We start from the raw sequence: 21,199 nt of genomic DNA, 5'->3' as shown, positions 1-21,199 counted from the left end.
TTCACCTCTAAAGAACTACATTACTTTCATTTTCAAAATACAGAACGGCTTAAAGGTTCCAGAATTGCACAAGGCCTTTGGGCAAGCAGCTGCTGAGCAGAACTGCCATGTTCCGAACACACTGGAGTGCGTGTCACTGTTCACTATTTTATTAAACCCACGGCTTGTAATTGAGGAAGAAAACCACCGGATACACTAAATTTTCTGAAGAGGCAAGAAAACCTGAACACCTTTTCTAAGGAACGAGAAGACATAAAGATGCCTTTTTAATACAACGGTATTTTTGAGGCAGAGGGTGAGGGACGTGAGGGGACGGGGGGGGCCTCGGGGAGGCCGTGAGGCGGCGGTGGCCCCGCCCCCACCGCCCCTTACCGCCCCCTACCGCCCGCAACACCCTGTCAGCCGCCGCAGAGCCCCAGGACCGAGACCCGTTGGGACCCCGCCCACGTCCCAACGGCCTCCTCGCGGCACCCAATCAGCCGGCACTTCCTGCAACCCTGCCAACCAATGACAGCGCTCCACGAAGGGCAGCGCCGTTGAGGGCGTGTTTAGAGGCGGGCCGGCTGTTGAGCGGCGGCGACCTTAGCCAGTCAAAATGCAGGATCGGAGGCTGGGAGGGCGGGCGGCCGCGCCGTCCGCCAATGGGAGAGGCTGAGCGCCGTGAGGAGGGGGTGGGGCTGGCGCGCGGCAGATAGGCGGGTGGCGGCGGGCGCGCGGGCACGTGACGGAGGTGAGGGGAGCCCGGCGGCGGCGGCCGGGGCGGTGGAGGGTGAGTTTGTCCGTCCGTCCGTCCCCTCCGTCCGCTGCGGCTTCGGAACATCGGGGCGGGGAACGGACCCGCCCGCGGCGTGAGGCGGGGGGGGAGCCGGGCCTGTCGGAGGGTGTGCGGCGGGGCGCTGCTGGGCCCTGGGGGGTGGGCGGCCCGTGCATGGTCCCGGCCCCATCCCGGGGGTGGGAGGAGGCGGGGACCCCCGGGAGTCAGGGCGAGAGGGGCGGCCTGGGGAGGCCCCTGCGGCCGGGGGCGGGCGCGGGGCTGCGGCGGCGGTGCCGGCTCCCGCTCGGCACTCGCTCGGAGCGGCCTGGGGGGAGCGGCGGCTCTTCTGGTAAGTTCTGGGAGCGCCGCTCTGGGCAGCGGCCGGTGCCAGGGCCGCGGGGTGGAACCGGGAGGGAGGCGAGGGTCGGAGGTAGATGTGGACAGCGCGTGGTTTAGGTTTTATCTGGCTACGTGTTCTAGTGTCGGAAATAATGTTGAACGTGTTCCTCATGAAGCCCCGCAAAGGGAGAACAGGAGGGGCGTGCTGAGCGTGGCGTGGGCCTGGTTGGGGCTGTGCGAGGGGAAGGAGAAGCCTCTGGAAAGGGGGAGCTCAGGGCGTGGAGCTGGGGGCCCAACAGGTGAAGTGCGGGCGAGGAATCTGCAGCAGGAAGATCTGAGAATTTGAGGGAATTGAAATGCATGCTTTGATTTTTGTCCCCCAAATATTGTTCGCGTTGAGTGTCTATAAAATTGTGTATAAGTGACATCTCGGTTCTCATTTCTGGCTGAGGATTGTATTGTGTGCTTTCAAAAGAAAAAAACCCCACACCTTTGAATTAAAGCACGTACAGCACACTGCTTTCTTACCTATACTGATTCTGAAGAGTGAACTTACACATGCAGGTCTGTGGTTCAGAACTTTCTAGGCTGCAGAAAGAGAAATGCTGCAGGTGATTTGGTTGTGAAGGGAAAAAGACATGTAGTAATGGTAAAGGTCCAGACATCAGTATGATGAGTACTAACATAATTAATGCTGCAGAGCCTCTGCAGATCACTGTGGAAAACTCTTTCTGGAACTTATTTAGAGTATGTTAGATGTCTGAAAACTGGTCTCTAGGCATGTAATGTATTTCTAAATGCAGTGTGTTTACTTAACGTCGCCAAGTAAGCATACTTAACACATGGGTTTTATGGGACAGTTTTGCACATTGTGGTCTTGGTTGTTGCTAAAATACCAGAAAGAGACAGCAGAACTATAATAATGTATGAGCTAATGCAGATAAAATAATGGTAAAATTTAGGTTGAGATATATATATATATATATTGCTCTAGGTTCATGCTGAGGTACCTGACTTCAAAGACCACCTTATTGTTAATTTAGCTGTATTTGATGGGCTTATGCAAAATACTTAATAAAATTAGGAAAAGCTTTGAGTAAAACTTCGTATTAAATTTTAATGTTTTAAAAAAAACAACGTTATGAAGAAGATACTCATACAATTTACAGGCAACATCACAAGCTGTGTATAATGTGTAAACTGCTGCTTGGGATCAACTGCCATCCTAGGAAGGGAATCTAATGTAAAATAGTAAGAAAGTTTGCAACTTCCATCAGATTACCCTCTCATTTGGTGTGCTGCAGTACTTTCCCCTGAGCAAGTGAATAAATCTTTTACAGAGAATACACTGAGACTTGTACTTAGCCCTGCCTTTTACTTCCTTTTCAGGCCTTTGGTTTTCTGCCTCTGGTAGTAAACGTGGTAGCAGCCTGTTCTTGCTGGAATCAGTTCTGTAGCAGGGCAAACTTCAGTCAATTTCTAGGTGTGATGGTCTGAAAGATCTTGGGGTGCCTCCAGATGTGCCCCCACCTAATATAATTTTCCTAGCAGCCTATCTGTTTTATGATCTAAAAAAACTACAGTTCTGTCTTTGCCCTCCAAGGACTTCCAGTTCTGCAGGAAGGATATCTGTGCTGACAAACTGTATCTGCTGTTTGCTCCTGTACTGTATCTGCACTGTTGTACATTATTTTTAGAAACTGGCATATTTGAAATGCCTATTAAAAGCAAGCTTTGTTGCTGTCCCTTTTCACACCTAATCCCTTGCCTGGTTTGTGCTCTCTACAACCCAAACAGGAGGCAGCTTTTTTTGTGGGGCTCTCCAGGAGAGGTTTGGCTAATCCTTTCCAGGAGACTTCTTTCTCATGTAGCAGTGTATCTTAGCCACCCCTTACTTAAGAAAAAAATAAAAGGGGGTAGGAGGGCAAACCATGGAGAGTTATTGCCTTTTCTCTTGTTAGTAAGGTGGTTTTCTTTAGCCTTGTCTGCTATTGATTTAGTTATGATGTTAAAGGCAGAATCTTAGCAATGCTGGAAGTTGTCTAACTGTAAAACAGTATTTCAGGGGAAAAAGTGTTTGTCTGCATTATATGAGTTGTTGTATATACATGAACATAATTTTATTCTATCCCCTTTAGAGGGGTGCTGAGGCACTGTACTGGTTGTTGAAATTACAGTATTTGGCCACACAATGTTCAGCTTCACCATGGTGTCCATCCCCCAAGTCTGCCTAAAGACAGGTCAGGCAGGTGCAGGTGACAGGCCTGCACTTGAAACTGTGGCATTAAGATGACACTGCTGCCATCAGCTTTATTTCCTCTATCCTTGGCTACTTACTTTCACTGATACTGCTACAACTCTTTCTGCTTTTGCTGCTGGATTGGCCTGGGATATTGATTCAGGGTTAAAATAACATGGCAGGAGGACTTCGAGCCTTCTTAAACCAGCGGCTGGTTCATCATGAGGCTGTGTAAACAGTTACCCTGGCACCGCAGAGGAGGCAGGATGTGGAAGGCAGAGGGATTGTGAGGTGTAGAAGAGATTTCCTCTGCTCTTCAGTAATTCTGACTTTAAGAAATTAGTACACTACCAAGTAGGGTAACCAAGCCTTTGCTCAAAACCCACAGAACTCTCATTTGAGAGGGAAGATGGATATCTGTGTCTCAGCCTTTCTGTTCTTGTCTCCTTGCAATTTTTTTTTGTGTTGTGATGAATCGTCTTTACATTTGACTTTAAATTTTTCTTCCCTAATTCTTGCCTTGAATGAGACTGCGTTGTGCTTGTTTTCACTGGTGTGCTTCTGCTGTAAATACCACACTGAAGCCCAGTGTTTGGAACACAGGACTTTGCTAGTGGGTTTTGCTCTTCCTTTGCTTGAGTCACTCAGCTGAGACTTCGGGTACTGCTGAAATAGAAACCATTGATGCTCATCCAGTTAAATTGCCTAGGTGTAGTTCATAGTAAGTGACTTATTTTTATAAGGTCTATTTAGTCTGACTGTTAATTATTTTTTAAAAAAGGTAAGTAATAAACTAGATAGCCAGTAGCCATTCAAATATATATTCTGAAATAATGCTGTATTAAGAACTGGCTTGATGAACCACTGAAATAGATTAGTAACCAAGGAGATGATTAAACTGGTTTTGCAGGCTCTGTTTGACCTGACAGGGAAGTTACTAAACAGTATGTTCTGGAAGAATGATAGCAAAGGACTTGAAGATCCTTTCTACGGGCAGTTTCGCTCTCTTGTAGGGGACATGTATGTTAGGGAGAATAGTGACAATTGTCTGCTGTATGAGTGTTTCCAGTGTTGTGCCAATAGTAAAGAAGAACTTTCTCCTTTATCGCCAGAGAAAGGGGAATTCTAAATAAAACTTAATCTTTGAAGATGCATGACTTTCTTGAAAGCCTTGAACTCCAAAGGTAGTAATCACTTAACCCTACATGTTAGGAGTGCTGCTTTTGGGGCAAGAAGCTGATTCTGTTTCTGAATCTCACTCCAATTTGGTTTTGATTTTACTTTGTGAAAAAGTAAAGTCTGTGGTGCAGCTGTTCCAGGACACTGCTTCCAGCACTCTGCTATAGATCTTATAAATTCTGGGGTAAAATGTTTCAGCCTTTGGACGATCAGGTGAACAGTGCTTAAATGTCAGCTCTGAAGTTTTCTGGGATAGAAGCCGGCCATGGATATGTGCAGAGAGAGAACAAGTAATCTGTAGCACTGACAGTCTCAAACTCTCTTCCTTGTTAGTACTTTGGGATTACAGTAGTTGTCCCTCGGATCTGAGTGGTGTGCTAATGTCTGTAAGTGACTGAAGTCCTTAGTAAAAAAAAAAGTACAAGTAGTTGTTATCTCTGACTTGAAACGTTGTTATGGTGAAAGTGATGGTTGCACTGAAGTAGAATGGAGATGTCAGAAGCTCTCACCTATTATGAAAGTGTTCCTTTGTTAATGGCTTTCAGCAATTGCATGATCAGAAATACACCAGCCTTCAGAAATACTGTACAGATAAACGTGAAGAAGGGAGGTGCAGGCAAAGTAAAAAATGGCTAAGGATGGTAATTGCTTGGAAATTGGACACTTCTATAAGGGAGAAGTCTGATCATAATAGAGTAGGTGTGTGTGTCTGAGGGTTAGACTACGTTTTAGGTGACTAATTGAACACCTGTAGTTGCCAGCAACTTAAAGTTCCACTGAAAAATTGATTTACGCCTGTTCTGTATAAAACCTGAGCTGCATCTCTCTCCCCCTCCCCTCCTCTTCTGTTTAGGAATAACCTAATTTACTAGGGCATAATTGTGTTTATGTTGTGTCCCTAAGGATTGAGTAAAGTGAATTTGAAATTTTCTCCTGTAGCTGTACATCCATTATGGATAGAAGTAGCTTTTTAAATATCAAAAATGTGTGCTTCACTTAAATTGCTCTTCTGAGAACATAGTGCCTTTTTTTCTATAATTTAGTCAGCTTTTTATATTGTTTCAGGTTAAACAGAATAAGGAGATTGGCATGATAACTGGCAGTTGCAGAAGAAGCTACCAGCCTGTACTCAAGGTATATGAAATGGTAGCTTATGTTGAATTTGAGGCTGATTTAATATGTAGGAAGTGTTCTAAGCAGCTTTCTGCAGGGATATAAACTTGTGACAACTGCTTGCTAATGACTGTAAAGAAGTAAGGATATGAAACTGGATTAGCTTCTCTTCAGACTTTTTTAGCTTGCTTTTTTTTTTGGGAGGTGAAACTTGACCAGAAAATACTTTTCCCTTGAAATGAGGTTCAGCGAGGCCTCAAATTCAGACAGAGCATTAAACAGTAAGTGTAGACCTGCAGTGTAGATACCTGTGGCTGTGTCAGGAGCACGGACGTGCAGCAGCAAACTTCTGCCCCTGCTGTGTGGTCCCTGGCAGAATTGTCCAGTTTCACTGAGATGCTTTGACAGAAGAATTTCTGAGGCCATGCACCTTTGCCACTTGGGTGTGAGCATTTACCAAGGTCCATTTGCTGCTGACAAGTATTTCCAAAGGGTTGTAGTTGAGGTGGGATTGTGAAGTAGGTAATTTATTGCATATGGAGTCAGTACTGGCAGGAAAGTTGTGGGGAATGATTTAATTCTTTCACCAAAACTTTCATGCTGGTTGGCTACTGGTGAGATTACTTAAAGGATTACTTGCATGCTAAACCATTAATACCCTTTCCACAAGGTTGGGAGGAAGGGTGCAGAAACTCCTCCTTCCTCTTAGGAGAGGAGAGAATTGGCTCATTTTTAATCTTGCTATACTTTTAAGATTAACTTTGTTGTATCACTTTCCAAATCATGACATGCTCATTCTATCTTCATAGTATAATTTGAAAGCAGTTATAAAACTGTATAATCTTACTGAATTTAGCTCTATTTAAAAAATATTTAGTGGGGCCCTATTGGTAAGGTAAGACGAAGTGAAACCCTTTCTGTGGAAAGGTGTTTTTGTACCATCTCATCCATGGTTGCTTCAGTCACACAGGGCACATCCAAAGATCTAAAGATCACTTTTTCAGATGAAGTTTCAGGCTCTCATTTCTGTATTGCTTTCATGCTGGTGTGTATGAGTTTATTCAAAGAACACATTATCTGTGCAAGAAGAATTTGCAGCTCCAAGGGTACTGATGTCTGACTGTTTTCAGTCCTTGGTTTTGTGTTGTGGCTCTCACACTAATATTAAGAGCTATGAGCTGTTGAGAGGTCTGAAACTGTTTTCAGTTTTGGCTGTACACTGTGCATTAAGCAAACAAGCTGTGCTCATATATAACAGCCCTTGAAAGTTTTTGTCAGCTATTCCTTCTGGAATGATTGTCCTTTTGGCTCAGAGGTGTTTGAGTGCAGTTGCCTGAACTGAGGGGGGAAGATCTGTGCATATGGATTTGGACAATAATCCTCAAGGCCATCACTGTTGTTGGAAAACTGGCTGCAATTGCATGTTGCTGTAGTGACAAACTGGACATGACCTCAGCTCAAGTCTTTAAAATACAATTTTGTTGTAGTTATAAAACATCCTCTCTGTCATTAGAGGTAAGTTAAAGAATAATCTAAGAATGGTAGGTCTGGTGTGCAGCATAGTTTTGGAATATTGGCTAGTGCTGATAAGCCTTTGAGAATGTAAACTCTTTTAGTTGCCTAAACATGCTTTGGAAAGTTGAAAGTTTGTTTCCTATCATGATCTTAAGCCCCTACAGGCACTGTTAATTCTGCTTGAGTTATGTTTGAACGCCTGCAAGGCTACAGCGGGAGGTAGGTGTAAGGGAAGGAGGAGGGGGTGCTTTATTTTATACTTGTTTTCAAAAAAATTTAGTCTCAGTTATAACTCTGGTTTTGGAAGGAAAATTTGGAGTGGGATTCAAAGGAGAAAAGGTAAGCAAGGCGCAGGTTGTTGTGAGGTTTTTGGACAGATAAAACTGAGCAGTGTTCTAGGAGTGTTGCCTTCTGTATCAACATAAAGATGCAGTGATATTGTTTTTCTAGGTGGAAAGTCAAATTAAAACCCATTTTACTTACAAGGTGTATTTTAAGCTGTGGCTTGCCAATGTCTATCATATTTTAGGTGTGACAAGGTGCTGAGCACATTATGAATTAATTTAAGTGTGATATTTTAATTCTGTAAGGCTTCAGTTAACAGCTACTCTCTTTGGTCATCTTGTTAAATTAGAGATTGAAAGAAGGGAATTGAATCAAGTGGCAATTTCTAGGAGCTTCAACTGCTTATAGGTGTCTGGCAGTAGTATCAATGACTGTTGGCAGTAATTCTACAGTAAAACCTGGGGAAGGAGTTTGATGATTGAAAACACCAGAGTTCTGCATTTGGAAGGACAAAAAGTATATTGAACAGCAGACGAGGACTGATTATTCCACAGGTTGCTCTCTGCTTGAAAAAACTAGGAAATTGTATTTCAATTTCTGGACTGAATGGAAGCTTGAGTTCCTGCATAGTGTATTTAAAGTCTTTCATAAGCACAAAATAGATTTTCTTTTTAGGCTTTTATAGCCATGTATGTTGTGGTGTCATGTATGTGTCTGCTGTCCTGCTTGTGGGCTGTGGCAGTGTAAGAGCAAAATTATGACACTTCTGCAGCATGATCTGCAGAATGTGCATATGTGGTTCTCCACTTAATTAACATCTGTTTGGTATTAAATACTTAGCTTTATGTTGTGTTCCTCTCCAGCTTTTAGAGCTGTCTCAGACAGATGCAGTAAATAACAGAGTTGGAGAGATAAGTTTGCACTTCAGCTGTTGCCTTGGATGGTCGGATTTGTACCAAGAAGCAACGCGTTGCTCTGCTTGCAGTGCTGGCTTGACCTCTTTGCCTTGTCTTATTTATTCAGAACATGGAGCTGAAATGGCTACTGTGTGTGACCCTGCTAGCCCTTGGGATCCTTGCTGCCCAAGCACATGATATGGATGAAGACAGTGATGCTGATGATGTAGTTGATATTGAGGATGACTTGGATGATGGTATTGAGGAGGTAGAAGAGTCCAAGTCTGAAACAAGCAGTCCTCCTCCAGCTCCAAAGGTTTGGCATAGAACTTCTTTTAACAGTTGAATTACTGCTTGTGTTTCAGTTAATGTGGGTCTGATCAAAGTTGTCTTTACTTTCTTAACCTTTAATATGTTGTAATGTTATTAAAGATGTTATCTGGGAGTAGGGCTTGGAATTAAGGTTGGCTGCTTTGTTCCTGCTCTCGTGTCCCCCATGTTCTTCCACAAGACAGATCTAACCTTGAAATCTGTGATGTGAGTATAAAGAGTTAATGCTAGTATTTCCAGCTAGATATATACTTGAGTTTTAGTTGCAGACAAGAGCACAACAGCTTGGCACAAGCAGCAATATTTATGTAATTTCTGTATTTATGCTTCAAGAATGTCCAGGTGAGCTGTACTCAAGTGTAGGAGGGAGTGTGAGCTTTACATGCTTGTATTTCTGTGGAATAGAGAATGTGTCTTGAAAGGTGCATAAATGCCCCTCTTTTCCGATAGGTTACTTACAGGCCCCCCGTCCCAACTGGTGAAGTATATTTTGCAGAATCTTTTGATAAAGGAACTCTGGATGGGTGAGTATAATCTGAAGGATGATTCAGTACAGCAAATCATGTAAAATCTTGGTGAAAGGCAGAGAAACCCTCTCTGCAGAGCCCATGTTATTCAAAACTGAATCAAAGGGCCCCTGTTCAGTTGGGATTACAGTAATGACTTCTTGAGGCTAGCTGTTCAAATGCTGAGTTAAATCAGTATTTCCTTAAGTTCTCGTAATAAAGGGGAGGTGAGGCCATTACATGTGGCTTTTTTACTTTCCTCAGGTGTTGTGAGGATGGTAAGGTGCTGCTCCTGTTTTTTTACGGGAGCGAGGCACTTGCTCATGGGGCCATGGTCCTACCTGGGGGTGGGAAGTGGCAAACACAGAAAAGTTTGCAGGCTTGGGAATAGAACTCCTCCGGGGATCAAGATACTGGGGTGTAGTCCTGAGACAGCAAGGGCTGCCTTATCTTAAGGGCAGGGTTTTTAGTGTGTGTGTGTGTGGAGAATGTATGGTTTTCCAACCACTGGATATCTGTCTTCTAGATGGATCCTTTCCAGAGCCAAGAAGGATGATACAGATGATGAGATTGCCAAATATGATGGTGAGTCAAACCCGGGTTTTGGATGATAAATGTTTCTGATGTTGTTTGTCATATATAAAAAAGAGGTGCGAGACTTTTCTCTTTCTCAGCTAAAATTATATTCACTGAAGAAAATGGGGGGGGGGGGGTGTTTATATAGCTGGCTAACAATATAAAACATAGTTCTGATTTAAACAAAATAGCCACTTGGAGATCTTAAAATAAATTAGCATTTGGTCAATTTCTTCCCCAGGTAAATGGGAAGTCCAAGACATGAAGGAAACTAAGCTTCCAGGAGACAAAGGGCTTGTAATGGTAACCCGAGCCAAGCATCATGCAATTTCATCCAAACTTTCCAAGCCATTTGTGTTTGATACCAAACCCCTTATTATACAGTAAGTAAATAATAATTTAGTGTTCTGTTGTTTCCAGGGTGACATGATAGCAGGCTGAGGTTAATTCCATAACTGAGCTTTTGTTGACTGGGGGTCTAGATGACACAAGTTGCTGTAACATATTATTACACTGTTTTGAGCGAGAGTAAAATAGTAACCCAGATTCCCAAAGTGAGGCGTTAGTAACACCATGGGTCCTTCTGAAGCCTGAAAAAGGAAGAAGTCTCTGCAAACTAGACTTGGTAACCTGTCTTTTGGCTTCAGTGCACTTGATTTAATTGTAGTAACAAGGTCAGGCAACTGACTTTTGTACAGCTAATTGTGGAAGTCCTTGTCCTTTTGAATGAAAGCTGGTCTGTAAATAGGTCAGTGCACTTTCTTATGCAGTAAACTGCCCCTTGTTTCTGAGGGGAAGTGGACAGAGGGATAAAGATGCATTTGTTTCCTCCTTCCTGTGTCTTAGTTCATTTGCCATGGAAGATTAGCACCTTACATAGCTCTGGTCATGACTGTTGTAGAAGAATCTACTTGCATGTGTGTTAGAGAAGCAAGTCGGGGAAAAACGTAATTCAGTGAGAAGAGTTGAATTGTGCATTATTAGCAATGTTATCAATTTTAAACAAAGAGTAAACTAATTCATGTTGGCACAAGATAATGAATTGGTCACTTTGCTTTGCACTGTTTAGTTTTGGCTCAAAATACAAGGCTAAAAATAAAGCCCAGTGGTTATCCACTCCAGCTGCTGGCATTGTGAGAAGATCAAGCATACTTAGCTTATTCCTGACAGAGATGTTATGCCTTTTTCAGGCTCCTTGGCATCCCTAAATATAATGTTGTATGCATATAACCCTGAAGGGGCTTTTCCTAGAATCCAATTGTTTTTGCTTTGGTAGTCTCGCACATTGAGTTGTCTGTCTACCATAGTAGTTGTGGGGAAAAAAATTGGTTTGCCTCGATCCCTCTTGAAGTGTTACATACTGGAAAGCTTTTTCTTCCTTCTCTCTACTTGTAGGTCATTATCTTCTAGGCCAGCACTCAATTTCTTTAATCTTTTCTGTCAAGATAAGTCTTCTAAATCTTCAATTTTTTAACTGTTTCTCAGCCTCTTGTGAATATTTTCTTAGTCTTTATATCTTTATATATCTGTATGTCTGTATCTTTAATATTCACTGGGTAAGTGATTCAAAGCAAACAACAACAAAACAGTGTTACTGTTAATTTGTACTGAAAAAATTGTAATTGTGTATTACATAAATAATTTTTCCTCATGATAACATATGTTCTCCCTTTTTCTATTCAAAACTAAAATTAGGTATGAAGTAAACTTCCAAAATGGAATAGAGTGTGGTGGGGCCTATGTGAAATTGCTTTCAAAAACCCCTGAGTTGAACCTGGTGAGTAATGCTACTAGTTTTGAGTATTAGCTGTGAAAGAACTTGAAATTTTTTCACTTTGCTTCTTCCTGAACAAACCCTTTTAGTGAAGGCAGTGGGGCCTGATTGCCCAAGTGCTTTGCACTCAGCATTTTCCCAGTGCTTTCAGTTGGAGAGGTTAAGTACTGAAACGTGACAGCCCCTTGAGTGGAAACTCTGAAGTTCCCTAATAGCTGAGCAGTTGTGCACCTTTGCCAAACTCTGCAGTACTTCAGATTTTCCTGGGTTCTAGAACCAAACAGGAGGTGCTTAGGAAGTAGCCAGCTCCTAAGGCCTAAGAACTGCTTTTTGTCCTCTCATTCGTTGCATTGAAGTGGTTTAGCTTGCTCGGACAAAGCTGAACTGCTGAATAACCTTGTGTAGGCTCTTGTAGCATGTGGGTTTTCTTTAACCATTTTCCTAGACTTTATAGGATGTACCTTTTATGACTTGTTATCCATCCTTCTTTCCTTCTGCAGTCTCATTGGAGTTGTATTATTAATACAATTTCCAAACTATTAAAAAACTCCAAAACAACCATGAACATCCAAGAACACAACTTGGCTGCCTAATCCGTTTCATATATGCATTGAATTTTCAGATAACATTAGCAAGAACAAATAGACTTGAAGAGTTCAATGGTGATTATATCCAGTTAGATTGAGGCAGTGCCCCAGTTCACAAGTGTAGACTAAATGCAACTTGGCCTCACTTTTAGTGCTGCTTATCACTTGTGTGAAAGAAACTCAGTGGCCTTGCTAGTCTTTCTTTATTGCCAGTAACTGATACGTCTAATTGATAGCTTTTAAAATACTTTATTGTAATGTAGAGCTATACTTAAACATTGTGGGAATCACTTACACTAATCTTTTGGATAACACTTGAATAGCTGATGTTTTCCATGTGGAAAATAGAGCCCAAAGGTGCAAAATGAAATAGCTGGGATAATTCTCAGCACATTATTTTTTTCTGGAGGCTTATATGAGGAATATAAGCTTTAGTGTGGGGACTTCATAGGCTTGATATCCAAGTCGCAGAATAATGTCTAATGAATTGGGAATTCTTATGACAGACAGTGACTTAAGTTGTATTTTTAAAGTATTGCATTGTTTTAAAAGGATCAGTTCCATGACAAAACTCCATATACAATAATGTTTGGCCCTGACAAATGTGGAGAGGACTATAAATTGCACTTCATCTTCCGGCACAAAAACCCAAAGACTGGCAAATACGAGGAGAAGCACGCGAAGCGTCCAGATGCAGATCTGAAGACTTATTTTACTGATAAGAAGACTCATCTTTATACTCTAGGTATGGTGACTGCTAACTATGAGTGTTAATAACTACTACATTTCCTGCACCAAAAGCTCATAAAGTGAGCCAGATGAACAGATGAATACTTGCGCCAATGCACCATACAACTAAAAACCACTTGAAAGCTTCAAATGCAAAAACTGATTGTCTATACAAAGGCTTATTTCATCCTTCCAGAAAGTCTTGATTCATGTAAGAAAGGTCATGCAACTTGAACTTAATACTTAAAGGAGAACTGAATTTCAGGGCAGTTGTAAGTAACTTGAACTAAGTATATTTGAAATAATAATCAGCATTTATAAGCTGCCTGAATGCTGCCTCTGAGTAACACTAGCTTTAGATGTAGAGGCATCATGGTTTGTTTTGGTTTTGTTTGGGTTTTTTTCTGCTTTCATGTATCAGACAAACTCAGGAGTTCTTGAAATAGTGTTTGGTATATTGGCTATGATCAAAATCTTTCAGGAAGTACTTTTAGGACTATCTCTAGCTTTTCCTGCTACAGAGACAGCAGTAGATAAAGAAGTGAGATTAAAATCCTGTCAGTAGTAGGAAGTCTCAGTCTCGAGTAGAATATGAACATATACATTCTTACTAGTAAAGCAATTCTTACTGTGCCAAGGTCAACTTGTTGTGGTAACTGCTAAATCACTCTACAAACCTCTGTGCTTTTAACATTTAAAGTAGGACTTCTGCCAGGAGTCTGCTTTCTCACAGGGTGAGATGTGGTACATCATCACTAGTTGTATTTTGGCATAAGGAGAAAGGTTCTTAACAGTTCTTTATAGCAGTCGATGGGTAGGTGGTAGCTTGGGTTGTACAGTGCAGATGAGTGATGCCTTATGACTCATGCTTTGTATCGTACATGCAATGACTACTTCAACTTCTTTCCTTACAGTCTTGAATCCTGACAATAGTTTTGAGATACTGGTCGATCAAACAGTTGTCAACAGTGGGAATTTGCTAAATGATATGTCTCCTCCTGTGAATCCACCCCGAGAGATTGAGGACCCAAATGACCAGAAGCCTGAGGACTGGGATGAGAGACCAAAAATCCCAGACCCAGATGCTGTTAAACCAGATGACTGGTAAGGTGTTGGAAGGGTGGAATTTGGGGAGGCCTTAGCCTGATGATTTGGTGCTGATCAAAATGTCTTTCTCATGTGACTTATGGAAGGTTTTGAGTCTCACCCTTGTAATCAGTACACTGTCAGTTTAGGCATCTTAACAGCACTTCAATAGGCAGAGGCAGACAGGTTCCACCTGCTCTGGGAATTTCTGTTTAGTGCTCCTGTTCCTGTGTTGGCCACAGACAAAGATTTTAGTGAAATTCCTATGCTACCTGTTGCTTTCATCCTTGATGAGATCAAAAGATGAGCTGCAGAAGGTATAACTGAAGGATCTTTGTACTTGTTTGTGCAATGTATAGATAAGGTAACTGAAAAACCTGACTTCCTAAATCAGAAACTGATCCTGGCTTTCTGGCTTTGTACCTGTGCTTTGTAAGTGATAGACTCAATATCAAGCACAAATGTGTTTTTGCAGCTGTTGCTAAGAATGGCATTTGCTGTAATATGCCATTTTTAGGCTGGTTTTTAAAAAAATTAGTAGTAGTAGTACTTTGCAGTTGGCACCTTGATATGCCGTGAGGCACATGTGTAGGTAAGGGATTGCAAGGCAATCCCTTTCTGAAATCATGGGGTGACCCTGACAGAAGGGAAGGTGGCTGGCTGTCTAGAGCAGTGGGCTTGTTCAGAGTCTGTAGAATCATGCCTTGGGCTTAAGAACTCTTACGTGTTTTGTATGTTAACACATAATGCTCTGCTCTCAAGGGATGAGGATGCTCCTGCAAAGATTGCAGATGAAAACGCTGTGAAACCAGAGGGCTGGCTGGATGATGAGCCAGAATATGTAGCAGACCCTGATGCTGAGAAACCTGAAGATTGGTAAGTTTGCTGCCTGTTGCAAATGGCAGCAAATATTTCATGACTCTGGTACTGACGTTTGCAGTTCATTGTTGCTTACTGACAAAGTTGCTGTTCAGGCTATTTTTCTTCAAAAGTACAAGGCAGTGATCTGAGGACTCATGTCTTGCATTCACCTTTGCATTTTTCAACTCTTCTGTGACTGTAAGCAAAACAGGGCAGGGATGTTCATCTTGAGGTAGAGCTTCTTAGAAAAGACAGTGGGAGACGCTGTGCTCAGGGACTGGCTTTTGTTGATCTGTGCTTCACAGTCTTTGAAATCCTCCTTCCTTCTCCAGTATATGTATCTACACACTTATGCTATATAAAGTTTCAGAATCTCCATTTTGTGGTAGGAATTTTGATTTTTCCCAGAAATCAGACATTGCCTGAGCCTTACTCAGGGGTGAACTTCAAAACTGAGCTTGTCTTTTCAGGGATGAAGATATGGACGGTGAATGGGAGGCACCTCAGATTGCAAATCCTAAATGTGAGACAGCTCCTGGCTGTGGTACCTGGCAGCGCCCAATGATTGACAATCCAAACTACAAAGGCAAATGGAAGCCTCCGATGATTGATAACGTGAACTATCAGGTTGGTGTTTTTTTCGTTGCTTAAGCTGGTGGCCAATGCAGCATTTCCCTTACAAAAAGCAAAATTACTTAGATTAAGCAGATGTAATTAAGAATTCAAGTGCTGTCATGGTTGTACTGTGTTTCAAGTGGACAGATTCAAAGTGCTTTCTTACCAGGCATCACTTAATTGTAGTGATTCCCAAAGCCTGGTAAGTTGCACCTGTAGATGTTGTAATTGAGTGCAATGGATTGTTATATCTCTTCATTCATAATGGGCTGAAAACTAAAATTTGTCTTCTAGTTAGTGAGTCTTTTGTCTTTTCTAGGGCATATGGAAACCTAGAAAGATCCCAAACCCAGATTTTTTTGAAGACTTGGAACCTTTCAAGATGACTCCCTTCAGTGCTGTGGGACTTGAGTTATGGTCCATGACATCTGACATCTTTTTTGACAACTTTATCATCTGTACTGAAAGAGCTGTGGCTGATGATTGGGCAAGTGATGGATGGGGACTGAAAAAGGCAGCTGATGGTGCTGCAGAGGTGAGAGAGGAGGGTTTAATTGTGTGCTGCTGAGTGGAACTGGCTGAGAGGAAGCACCTCCACTGTTCTCTCTCACAGCCTTTGTCAATATATATCTGTATGTGCCAAGGCTGAGGATTTTGGTAATCCAGGTTTGAGCCTTAATTCATAATGATGGTATGTTAATGGTTGCTATAAGTAACTAAGAGTACTCGCTGCTCTCTTCTGAGTTTTTGCTCTGATATTTGGACTGTTTAGCCTAATGCTTAATTTCTAAGCTATGGGAAAAGTACTTGTGCAGGTTAGCTTGAGGGTTTTTTGAGGTCTGAAATATAATGTTTAAAGTTGCAAAAAGCCTGTTTGAAAATTCTGTAGCTTAAACTTAGCTGCTACAACTTGCTGTATGGGATGAAATTTGACAGTTCTTTTGGTCTTACAGCCTGGTGTTGTGGGCCAGATGATGGCAGCTGCTGAAGAACGTCCCTGGCTTTGGGTAGTCTACATCCTCACTGTGGCTTTGCCAGTGTTTCTTGTTGTCCTTTTCTGCTGTTCTGGGAAGGTAATGCATTTCCTCTGATAATTAGTATCATGTTTAAAAGGAGGTTCAGTAAAATGTGCCTGAATGTCACAAATAATTGCCTGGGTTTGATATTGCCTTTCAGAAACAGCCAAGTGCTGCAGAATACAAAAAGACTGATGCTCCTCAGCCTGATGTGATGGATGATGAGAAAGAAGAAGAAAAAGACAAAGGGGAAAAAGAAGAGGAGGAGGAAGAGGAGGACACAAATGAGGAAAAGCTTGGTAGGTAAACTAGATAATCTTGAACAATGTTCTCCTTGATAGAATAAACCAGCTGGATTTGCAGATGTAGAATAAAGCCAATGTGAACTGAAGATAAGTCAGAAAGGAGAATTTTTTTTTTTCCCCCCCCTTAGAAGAGAAGCAGAAAAGTGATGCTGATCTAGGAAGTGCTAGTCAAGAGGAGGAAGAAGAGGAGGAGGAAGAAGACAGGAAACCTGCATCAGAGGTAAGAGTGCTTGATCTTTGAAGGAAGCTTGTGCATTTTCTTTCATAGGCTATGTAGAACAGGCCTTAACTACAGTGTTAAAAGTTAACCTGGCTCATGTCACCCCCCTCCCAGTTAAGAACTTTGGAAAACTTAGTCACCCTGAAGAATAGGAATTGCTGTGGCTGACTTCAGCAGTTGGGCACCCTGCTAAAGGCACTGCTGTAGAGCCTGCTTTGAGAGAGGAGTGGGACTGTTGGAAGGTGTCTTCTTGAGGCAAAAGGCTTACTCAGCTTTGAGTGCAGTCAGGATATGACCTTAAGTGCTCCCCACTGATAAAATGGCTGACTTAAAAACGGGTGGAGTGTTGCTTGAAGTTAAAGGATTCTCCCAGCAGCAGAGTGTTGAGCACTCCCAACAGATAGTGTACATCCACTGTGAAAATGAGGAATTTGCCTGTTTGCCACAAAGTACTTACAGCAGTAGGTCTTTTCAAGAACTAAATTCTAATGTAAAAGTGAAAGTAGATTATTCTTCATAGATTTTCTCAAAATGGTTTTTAAGGGTATATTTAGGTTTTATTTTGTTGATGTTTACACAAATTGCTTTCTTGCAGGAGGAGGAAACTGTGAATAGATCACCCAGAAACAGAAAGCCAAGGAAAGATTGAAAAAAGTCATAAGAACTTGATCTGTGATTTCTTTTTTTTTTTTTTTTTTTTTTTTTTCGGTTGTTGTTGTTGTTGTTACTTTCAAACGGGGTTCTGGGAGAGGACCTTGGACACCTTACATTGAAACTTGGACAAACCTCAAGATTTCACCATCCACAGGTTCCAGTCACACTATCCAATGTAATGGAGTGTCTAGCAGTAAAATATTTGCAATCATCTGTTTTAAAGAGCATCTTTCCTGTAGAAAGAAAGCATTTAATATAATGGGCTGTGGATTTTGGAATGTAACATAACTAACCTTTTCATTTTTGGTTTTAAATATTCTTTTCTGTTCTTAAATAGATTGGTAGAATTTTTCCAGTCTCAAACCTTGGCTTAATTTAATATATTAATTAGTGAAATATAACAATGAATCTTGAAAGTGCTAGGTGATAAAAATGCAGTTTTATAACTAGTTTTTTTTACAAATATGTAAATTCCTAAATGCACCAATGTCTTTATACCCCTTGAAATTTGGTAATTGTTTGAAGAAAAGTTGTCAATGCATTTGACACCCCCCCTGCTCTCAAAAGAAAAGAAAACTAGGGGGATGTATGGGGAAACCAGTAGTGAAACTCTCTAATCAATCAACTTCATTCTTTTGGGGGGAGGGGAAAGAGGAAGAAGGGGTGGAAGGGAAGGGGTTAGGCAGTCTATAGAATATATGCATACTGTGCATGGCTAAAGCCCTGTTAAGTGTTGACAAACAATCTAGGATTTCGAGTGGGTCATCTTAATGTGGCATTTATTCCTGCAGAGCTTGCAGACAACCAATTTTGTTTGTTCTTGAACTCTTTTTGTAAAGCTGAGGGTTGTTGGGGAGGTGTGGTTAGGCTACTTCCCCCTTTGCCCTCTGTTCAGCCACTGGTGTTTTCCTCTCTGTGACGATACAGCTCTTCCTGAGAGCAGCTTTGCCTCAGTTGCTGAAGCACTTCATGTTCAGCTCATTGTCAAACTCGATTTCTCAGCTAGGCCTATTCCTTTGTAGGGCCCAAACACTGAATAAGACAGTGTCCCATATCCCCTCACTGTTGTCACTGTATGTCTGCTGTAGAAATGGGGGAGGTAGGCAGGTAGACAAGTTGAACTGAGTATTTGTTAGGGAAAAAAACCCACAACCAAGATGTCAGTATTGTAGGTGGGGAAGGAGCATGTGGAGTATCTTAACTGGTATGTGAAACTGTTTTAAGTCCTTTTATCTGCTCTTCATGTAACAAGTGCATTCTAAATTATATTGTGAATGTTAGGAAGTTCCAATTCCAGCTGAATAAATTTTTTTTAAAGTGTTGAGTCTACCATACTACACTGTTTCAAACACTTTTTTTTTTGTGGAATGCAGGTGAGCACTACAAGAGCATTACCTCTGAGGGTGAGATGGATGTAATTCATTACACTGTACCAAATATGTTGGCATTTGGATGTCTATATAGATAAACTTTTGCCTTTGTTTAGAATGAAATTAAATGTCCTGAAATTATTCTTCTTGCACTGAACTTAAACACTCCAGTGTTGTTTGGTCATATGATAAGGTATAGTGTGTGGAATTATTCCCAGGGGTTATGGGGGGAAGAGTGTTCCAATTACCTTGCAAACAATCTAACCAATTACTAAAAGACTCTTGTTTAGGGTTTGGATTTTTTTTTTTTTTTTGTAAAACACCTTTTGCTGCCTGTCCTTATGTTGTATCCCTTGGTTGTTGTGTTTGAAATATTAGTGATCACAAATGCATAGCAGGATTTCTTGATCTCTCTGCAGTGTACAAATAAACTATTGTAAGCAAGATACTGGAAGTAATTTCAGACTTCTGTTGGGAGCTATTGCATGTTTAGAATGCCTTTGCCTGTTGAACACCTGGTCAATACTGCTCCTTTCTGCAAAAATAGCTTATACTCTGACATGGAAGATGTCATAGCTTAAGCATTGCTATTAGCTTGTTCTCAGGACTGTATTTTTATCAAGGAGCAGCTGCTATTTATGACTCTCAGTCCTTTGAGATGATCTATGTGTAAATGGTTTCAATTCAGCTAACATTTTGAGCACAACATAAAAATCTAATTAATCTAATGGTTTTTTATCTTAATATGCAAATTGCCTTAAACTCCCAAACAAACCATGTGCATACATGTTCTTTCAAAGCATCAAAAGTGAACTTGAGATCTGCTATCAGCTTTTAAATAGTATTATATTAAAGCTAATTGTAAATCTACATTTGCTTCTGCTAAATCTCCTGAAAAAGTCTCCTGTCTGCATGTTATGGCTTTTTTTGATACCATAGTGTATGCTTTAAATAATCACTACAATAAATGAAGACTTTCCAAAATGGATAGACAACTCAAGTTACTTTTTATCCTGCTTTCTGGCTCGGGTGCCTCAGTTGGACCTTAAAATTGCTCTTATTTTTAAAGTCTTGGAGGGAAAAAAAAAAGCTACCTGCTTATCCTGAGTGCATAAAGCATAGCTGTGTTTTTTCGAGTAGTGAAGCTCCACCTGGCTGTAACCTGTGAACTGGGTTTGGAACTGTTACAGATACTTGAAGGTGTATTTGGGCCTTTTATGTCTGTGCAGCCAAGGGTGGCAGCTCTTGAAAAGGATGCTGAGCTTGACGTGCTGTGTCTGACAATAGCGGGGGAGGGGGGGGGTTGTTAGGCTGAATCAAAACAAAACCCGTGGGCTCTGAAACACAAGGCAGAAGTGCTGAGAGCAGTTTTTCTCCTGGAGCCGATGCTTGGTAGGGGCAGTTCATAGATCACGTTGCATCTAACCAACTAACCCCTTCCAGCAGTGTCCCTGGATGTGATCTACCCTCGCTAGTGCTGCTCAGTACTGAATTGTCACAGCTGGAGGCTGTGACCTCTCCACTGCATTATGAGTGTCTGTTTTTAAGATTGACTCCTGGGCCTGAGGAGCGTTTCTTGCAAGTGCTGACTACTTGTACATGTCCATGGTTTTGTCTTGCTCTTTCCTTACTCCTTCCTCACAAACTCAGCTGTGGCTACGTACGTGGGGCTTGTGACTGCTCTGCTCATCCTAAACTGATGGTTAATACCCCTCTTCCCTCATGGTTTGTAAAGGGTGTTTTTGGTTGATTGGGTTTTTGTTTTGGTTTTTTTTTTGTTTGTTTTTAGTGTTGCTGGACACAACTACTGTGATTTCATGACCATTTCAAACAGGTACTTGTAGAAGCAACTTGAAAAAAAAAAAGTAAAAACTAATCAATAAAGAAACTTAAATCTGTTTGGATTTCTTTGTCTAATTAGCAAAGCTGGATGAGTTTTCATTAGGGTGAGGGTGAGGTGAACCGTGCCTCTCCTCCAGGCTTTTGCCAGGTAAGCTCGCGCTTTGTCCCGAACGCAGCGGTTGTGCAGGGCCGAGCCGTGGCTGCAGCGGGCCGGCGGTGCCCGGGACGCGGGGCGGACACTCCCGCCGGGCCGGGCCGGGCCGGGCTCCGCCTGCCCGCCCCTCCCTGTCAATCACCCGTGGCTCCGCCTCCCCGCTCTTCTGATTGGCTGCGTCGTGGCCGCCCGGCCCCTTCCCTACCTGTTCCTTTTAACCGCGCCGAGCACCGCCTCCAGCTCGCCCCCGCCGC

At 42.0% G+C, this 21,199-nt stretch overlaps 1 protein-coding gene across 3 annotated transcripts; it reads left to right on the top strand.

Annotated features, from left to right (window-relative positions):
* Positions 1-706: 706 nt before the first annotated feature.
* On the top strand, positions 707-20,847 carry LOC121658095 (calnexin). 3 transcript variants are annotated; one of them, XM_042014535.1, is made up of 15 exons: positions 707-769; positions 8,448-8,636; positions 9,101-9,174; positions 9,683-9,741; positions 9,974-10,115; positions 11,428-11,509; positions 12,646-12,838; positions 13,737-13,926; positions 14,671-14,784; positions 15,240-15,396; positions 15,704-15,919; positions 16,338-16,457; positions 16,561-16,699; positions 16,834-16,925; positions 17,521-20,847. In XM_042014535.1, exons 2-15 carry the CDS (start codon positions 8,451-8,453, stop codon positions 17,572-17,574), a joined length of 1,818 nt encoding a protein of 605 aa, XP_041870469.1. In that variant the 5' UTR covers positions 707-769; positions 8,448-8,450; the 3' UTR covers positions 17,575-20,847. The 3 variants fall into 3 exon arrangements, with proteins under 3 accessions (XP_041870469.1, XP_041870470.1, XP_041870468.1); XM_042014536.1 differs by lacking the exon at positions 707-769 and adding an exon at positions 1,000-1,103; XM_042014534.1 differs by lacking the exon at positions 707-769 and adding an exon at positions 5,622-5,645.
* The last annotated feature ends 352 nt before the right edge of the window (positions 20,848-21,199 follow it).

This window comes from Corvus kubaryi, unplaced genomic scaffold (assembly GCF_017639235.1).
Source record: "Corvus kubaryi isolate FWS band 111438036 unplaced genomic scaffold, C.kubaryi_AGA036_p1.0 split2-37374, whole genome shotgun sequence".
Classification (NCBI taxonomy): Eukaryota; Metazoa; Chordata; class Aves; order Passeriformes; family Corvidae; genus Corvus; species Corvus kubaryi.
Note: the sequence above shows the minus strand (reverse complement) of the source record. Positions and strands in the feature narration are given on the sequence as shown.

Bases quoted from the DNA above. Each gene is read 5' to 3' on its own strand.
- LOC121658095 (XM_042014535.1), top strand. From the start codon at position 8,451: ATGGAGCTGAAATGGCTACTGTGTGTGACCCTGCTAGCCCTTGGGATC. The intron at 9,175-9,682 runs GTGAGTATAATC...TCTGTCTTCTAG, and splicing joins GATAAAGGAACTCTGGATGG to ATGGATCCTTTCCAGAGCCA. The intron at 13,927-14,670 runs GTAAGGTGTTGG...TCTGCTCTCAAG, and splicing joins GCTGTTAAACCAGATGACTG to GGATGAGGATGCTCCTGCAA.